General features: G+C 38.5%; 1 protein-coding gene across 1 annotated transcript; it reads right to left on the bottom strand.

Moving 5' to 3' along the window:
• Window positions 1-1031: 1031 nt before the first annotated feature.
• Window positions 1032-6024, bottom strand: ptgs2b (prostaglandin-endoperoxide synthase 2b). Its single transcript, XM_071486221.1, has 10 exons — window positions 5732-6024; window positions 5370-5486; window positions 5137-5280; window positions 4852-4995; window positions 4305-4486; window positions 4112-4195; window positions 3773-4019; window positions 3099-3385; window positions 2853-3000; window positions 1032-2177 (listed from the first exon to the last, which is right to left on the bottom strand). Exons 1-10 carry the CDS (start codon window positions 5790-5792, stop codon window positions 1765-1767), a joined length of 1827 nt encoding a protein of 608 aa, XP_071342322.1. The 5' UTR covers window positions 5793-6024; the 3' UTR covers window positions 1032-1764.
• Window positions 6025-7018: the final 994 nt, after the last annotated feature.

The following is a 7018-nucleotide window of genomic DNA, read 5'->3' as shown; positions in this document are numbered from 1 at the left end:
CTTCAGCTGCACAAGTGGTGTAGTATGTGTTGCTGAGGGAATGCGGGTTGAGATAAAACAACAACCCTTCGAGCCCTCTCTGAAGAGTTACGTAGAAGTTTGAGGTCACTTGTAATTTATAACATTAATCATGTTCATGTTATTATTAAGATGATTGATCTGTTGTTCACTTCTGTGCAAAGTTGTTTGTTGTTTAATTGCACTTTCCACACCTGCGCATAAAAAATAACCCCGCCTTTGATGTTACTGTTGGGTAACCATAGGACAGGACATGTGCTGGGTCAATTTGACCCAAGGGCTGGGTTTGACCATTTTACTCAGGAGGTTGGATTGTTTATTAGAAAAGCTTAGAAAAGCTTTACATGTCAACATTTCATTCCCAAGCCACAAAATGTGCAGGAATGGCTGATTGATCTTTGCATTTTGTAAATATTCATCTAGGCTGGTCCCCACCTGTTTATTACACATCGGCCACTTACTGTTGCAATATAACTGTAGTAACATTTATGTCACATCTGACCAAACATAATCAACCCAACAGTGTGTTTACAGAAACAACCCATCACTTTTTTGAGTGTAATAATATATTTATAGTAGGCTTACATAACCTCAGCTATAAAGTTTGACTGTGAAAGGTCATTCTTGACTTTGGGAAGAGTACTGAGCCAAACCCTCTTAACTCATCCACTCATTGTCTTTTTCAAGAGCTTTTGGCCTCATCTCATGGTCTTCTGTGGGATAAAGTTACCTTAGCCTGATACATACAACTGTATGAAATTCATTTCTGTAGGATGAATTGTGAAATCATCATATTATGATGACATTTTCAATAGTCCATTATAATAATTTTGACATGTATATATATATATTTTTAAAAAAGCAAAAAAAGAGTAATCTTTTGCATTCATTCAGCCATTGAGAACATCTGAACTTCAAAACCTATCCAGTTCTTGGATTACATTGAGCTTGTCTGCTCTAGAGACACAAATAAGAGTTTATATACGAGCATAATAAGAGTCAAACTGTGTGCATAATTTCTGTAGTACCATGTAGTGTTTATTAGTGTCAACCTTGCAAGGCAACATATTCAGCAACAGATTGCCCACACAATCAAATGAAACAATTTCTATCATACCACAATGTAAAACAGTGCAGCTTGGACACAGAGTTATCGATGCCATTTCAAATGGCTCTAGCTTCAGCACAAACTGAAGTAGTAAAAAATCTGTGAAACATCACTGAAGTAAGAATGTGAATATGAAGTATGAATGTACTGTACATTAAATCAAATCAAGAGAAACAAGATCAATCATCTAGTTAACTGTGAACGTCACTAGTATAGTGTACTCATGTATCACTGTCTGTTAAAACAGCTCAATTGGGTTTTCTGGGACAACCAAGAAACTGTATGAATATAAATGGGAGAGCAGCAGTTGATCTGAGTAAAGCAGTGTAGTGTACCCTACTATATAGCCGAAACTGTAAACTAGTCTTCAAGTATCAAGTTGCAGTGACTGAGGTCATTATATTACTCATAGAACAATAATCTTCTAAGACAACAATTCTTTCAATAAATAAACAAGCACAGGCTTTTGTTCTTGAAACCAGACAATATACACAATTCCATAAAATTCAATAAAAAAAAACAATTTTTGCACTTTTTCATGTACTATAAATAGAATTACAAATAAATATAAAATAAATAAATAAATAAATATAGATACCTATATATAGTTAAAAAATAACCTAATGAAATAAAAAAAATTAGAGTTCAGTAGTCCTTTCTTTCAAAATGACAGTAGGGTTGATGTCACTGCCGCCTGAGTGAGACGTGCTTGAGTTGATGATCATGGACCCCGTCTCTTTAACATTGGGCACATGGAAGGACGCCACGGGACATGGGCCCCGCACGTTATTGCAGACGAGCTTCTGCAGGGAGGCGGTGTTGATGATGTCGAAGCCCACGCTGCCTCCAAAGGTGCTGGGCTTCCAGTACTCCGGGGAACAAATGGGGTTTCCCATTAAGCCCTTGAGGGAGTAGGGGGCCCCCATCTCCACCATGGTCTCCCCAAAGATGGCATTAGGCCTGGGTTTCTCCACCAGCAGGCCTGGGTAGAGCTCCACAGCGTCGATGTGTCCGTACATCTCCTCCAGCACTGCGGCCATTTCTTTCTCTCCTGAGCCACACAAATGAGGACAACAGTTTACTTAGTGACTCAGTCTGGCCTCTCTCACTGGCGCAGCAGCTGCGACGCCTTCAGCTCGTCTAAATATCAGTTCTGTGTTTTGACTGGTTCAAATCCAGCATGTTAGATAAAAATTCTCCCTCCTTGTGCTTGTGCTCCTTTTTTCTCGTCTCTCTCGTGCTAACGTTTTTACTCATACATCATTAGTTTTTAATCAACATTAAATTCCCCTTCCTGCAGAATTTAAACCATCTCCTCTGAAGCAGGAGGCCTCGCTTGTCTGTTTATGTCTTACTCTCTGTGAGGACGATCTGCTTACACTATCTCAAGATGAAATGAACATCTGGTTCTTAAAGTCACGGAAATAAATTCCTAACCTCCAAAGCTGGTAGAGATGTGAAACTATGTCCAAACTACTTCCTTTATAATAACTTATTCGTGACATAACGTTTGATCTTATCATCTGTTGCAACTGGGAGTCTTTTTTAAACTCACATTTAATTCCAGTCATTTCATGACAATGCTGTTAGTAATGCAGCACTAATTTGACCTGAGGCAACATTTGCTTTCACTTGATATCAATGATGACCTCTTCACTAATCCTCTGACGTTTTCCATTTCACCTACAAGTATTAGGTTTTGTGGCGAATCTTGACTTTGTCTCACCTGTCATGTCCTCAAAGGAGGTGTAGGGCTTCATGTTGAACCGTTTCCTGTAGGCATTCAGCGACTGGTACCGCATTTGTCTGCTGTTCTCTATGGACTTAATGGACACGTACATGATAGGTCCCGGGACATTACGGCCACCAGCAACCTAAAATACGAAAGAAACGTTAGTTATACAGCGTTAAAGCAACAGCAATGTTACGATCTTAAATGAAACGCTGCCAGAAGAGTGTTAAGATTTCGTACCCGTCCAGCAATCTGCTTGGTAAATGACTCCACCAGGTTGCTGATGCCATGCTCAGTCACTACAGAGGTGTTGAAGACAAACTGTTTGTAGTTGTAATCTTTATCCTCAATGTGGAACGTATCGGGCATCAGCGGGTGCCAGTGGTAAAGGGTGTTGAATTCTGAAGCAATGCGGTTCTGGTACTGGAAACGCTGGTTGAAGAGCAGCTCGGGGTCAAATTTCAGCTTGAAGTGATAGCCGCTCAGGTGCTGCACGTAGTCCTCAATCACAATCTTGATGGTCTCACCTACAGGACAATTGATTGAATATTTGAGATCATGCAGATACTTTAGGTGATTGAAGTCCCCCTCAACTCACAAATATGTTTTGCTCATTGTTACTTCACATGGACATTTGAGCGTCACTGCTGACACTAGAAAATAAAAACATACAAATATTTCCTCTTTTTAAAGTTGAAAATAAATTCCCACGTCTTTCAGTAAATCCCGTTCCTGAAATGCTCCAGGGTTTCATGAAGTGACTACCAAAATAAAAAGTACAACTTCCTCTATTCCAAACTTTCATGATAACTACATTAATATCATCTTATGATTGTTTTGATTTTACTTTCCCCAGCTACAGTACAGCAAATGTTTTTAAATGCAGAAGTCACAAAAATCTTTCTTAAACTAACCAATCAAGATGAGCCGTGCGGTCTGGAAGAGTCTTTCGTCATCCCAGTCGGGGTGTACCTCCTTCAGCACATCACACACCCGGTTGTGTTCCCGCAGCCAAATGGTGGCGTACATCATCAGACCAGGGACCAGGCCGAACGCCTCGTGGCCCACAGCGAAGCGGTGAGAGTCGGGGACATGAGGGGGGTAGTGCATTTCAACACCCACTTCCTTTACTGTTGGGGGGTACATTTCTCCATCCAGGATCTGCAGAGTTATGCAAGAGAGGAAGCAACCGTTAGACACTTGTGTGGTCAGAGGCATGTGGCTGTCTGAGCTACATCTGTCTCTTCTCATACCTGATGTCTAAGCTTGCCATCCTTGAAGAGTCTGAGCTTGTGTTGCCTCTCCAGGTCGTCTCCATAAATGTGGCTGAGGTCCACCTGAGAGCAAAAACAGAACCATTATTACATGCAATACCTTAATAAATCTTTCATCCTGAGATGTGGTTTCTTTTTTCATCTGATGTAGTCTGAAATCTGCCCGACTTACCCCATGACCTTTAGCCAGGGTAAAAGCAGCTCCTTTCTTCATATCAGATTTGAAGAACTGGTGGGTGAAATGCTGTGCGAAGAACGCAAACATCAGACTGGTGCCCTGAGGGTCCGGGATAAACTGTCTCCTCATCAGGAGCTTCTCAGCCAAAAGTTTAGCATCTGGTAGCTCCTTTTTACCTGGAGAAAACAATTCAATTGAGAACATTACAGTAGACATACAACACTATAATACAGAATAAAGCCAAAATAATCTGGATAAAACATATAAATCTAACTGAGAGCTGATGGTTTACTCTTTTGGAAAACTGCAACAAAGGTCTGCTCTGTATTTTCAATGTAAAGTGTACAAAGGGTAGTTTTGATGTGTTAAGTTTTGCCCTGCTGGGGCAGGTTTCGCTGTGTTCCCCTCAGCATATTTCCACTCTGTTAATCCACTAAAGGGAATCATTATAGTGTATGCATTTCCCGTGATGTAATGGCTGCTCTTGCTCAGTATTCAAAAATCTGAGAAAACTGGTTCTCCAAACGCAGAGTGCACTCACCTACTACACCCATGGGGGTTGGGCAATCCTCTGGCACAGGGGGGAGGGTGCGCGTATAGTAGGAAAGGTTGGAATAGGCTTCCCAGCTTTTGTAACCATAATATGCGTTGTAAGTTGGAGGACTATCAATCATGTGGGATCGGGCTAGAGAGGGGGGGAAAAAAGCATTTGATTATTAATATAAACACTGCAACTTCTTCTCCACAACTTGCTTTACAAATTGTTTAATGTGTCATGAAGCTGCTTCCAATCCATCTCATTTTGCCTTCAGCTAGAGAGACTTACATGTCAGCACATATCGCATGATAGCATCCCGGAGAAATGAGATGTTGTTGATGATGTTCCAGAAGCCCTTGAAGTGGGTGAGAAGGTAGTGGATGGTGTTAGGTGATGGCTTCAGGGAGATTTTGAGCCAGGTGAGGAACTCCGCTGTAAAGGCCAAGATACAAATGAAGTAAACTGACTGAACAAATCACCACGACAAATGTGATATGAAATGTTATTTCATTTATACTTACGTGTTGTGCAGTTTTGTCCATAATATCCAGTGCGTGTGCAGTCACATTCATAATTATCTGTTCCCAGTGCTGTGCAAACGCCCTTGTTCTGGCATGGATGTGAGCAACATGGGTTACCTGTAACAGAGCATGTTAGGTAGTTGGTGAGAATTCACTTCACTTGAGATACAAACAAAAAATGTGTCAGAAAAGTTTCAAAATAGCTTTAAAATCTTAAAATTTGTACCTTTTAGTGTTATAAGCTATAATATTCTTATAAAATAAATATCAACTAATTGTTTGTTTTATAAAACACATACAAGATTAAGATTCCCAGCCCCTGCTTAAACTGTTGGATATTATTCTGTGGTTCTTTCACTCACCTCCCTCGCACACAAGAAAGCCCAGTGCCAACAGGAAAACTGCAAATGTGAGTCTGTTCATACTCCAAGGACGTCGTCGGGACTTCTTCTCTTTCTTTCCTTCTCTCTCTCCTTTCCCCGCAGTTGTGTCGCTCTGGAGCTGCGAGTTTGAATGGCCAGGTCTGCGTTTGCCCCACCTTTATACTCCCGGAGCGGTGACGTGGAGTCACGGTCACGGCAGCGCTGTTCACGACTGACCAGCGAATTCCTGAGGAATATTTTTTATTTCGCAATCTGTTTTTTTATCTACCGATCCGATTATGGATTTAGGATGATTCGTGATTTGCGGTAAAAATCATCCAGTAGGTTTAAAAAAAAAAAAAAAAAAAATCTGAACGCTTTCCTGGTTCCTGATTTTTTCTAATTTTCTTCCGTTACAATTCTTCCACTAGGAGACCGAAAAATTTCCACTTTGATGCGAAACTGCATTTATTTTCACTGCAAACAGGAAACTGTGAAGTACGATGCTTCACAGAATTCAATTTTATAAATCTTTACATTTTTAATGAAGGGCTATACACAAAGATACGTATTAAACTTGCAAAATGTCCCCTGAATGTCATCATATATATATATATATATATATATAATAGATTATTATTATGTCCCCTGAATGTCATCATATATATATATATATATATAATAGATTATTATTATGTCCCCTGAATGTCATCATATATATATATATATATATATATATATATATATAATAGATTATTATTATGTCCCCTGAATGTCATCATATATATATATATATATTATATATATAATAGATTATTATTATGTCCCCTGAATGTCATCATATATATATATATATATAATAGATTATTATGTCCCCTGAATGTCATCATATATATATATATATATATAATAGATTATTATTATGTCCCCTGAATGTCATCATATATATATATATATATATATAATAGATTATTATTATGTCCCCTGAATGTCATCATATATATATATATATATATAATAGATTATTATGTCCCCTGAATGTCATCATATATATATATATATATAATAGATTATTATTATGTCCCCTGAATGTCGTCATATATATATATATTATATATATAATAGATTATTATGTCCCCTGAATGTCATCATATATATATAATATATATAATAGATTATTATTATGTCCCCTGAATGTCATCATATATATATAATATATATATATGATGACATTCAGGGGACATTTTACAAGTTTAATACGTATCTTTGTGTATAGCCCTTCATTAA

This window comes from Trachinotus anak, unplaced genomic scaffold (assembly GCF_046630095.1).
Source record: "Trachinotus anak isolate AG129_WGS33_773 ecotype Australia unplaced genomic scaffold, CSIRO_AGI_Tana_v1 ptg000010l, whole genome shotgun sequence".
In the NCBI taxonomy this organism is placed as follows: domain Eukaryota; kingdom Metazoa; phylum Chordata; class Actinopteri; order Carangiformes; family Carangidae; genus Trachinotus; species Trachinotus anak.
The sequence above is the reverse complement of the archived record's forward strand: the minus strand, read 5'-3'. Positions and strand labels throughout refer to the sequence as shown.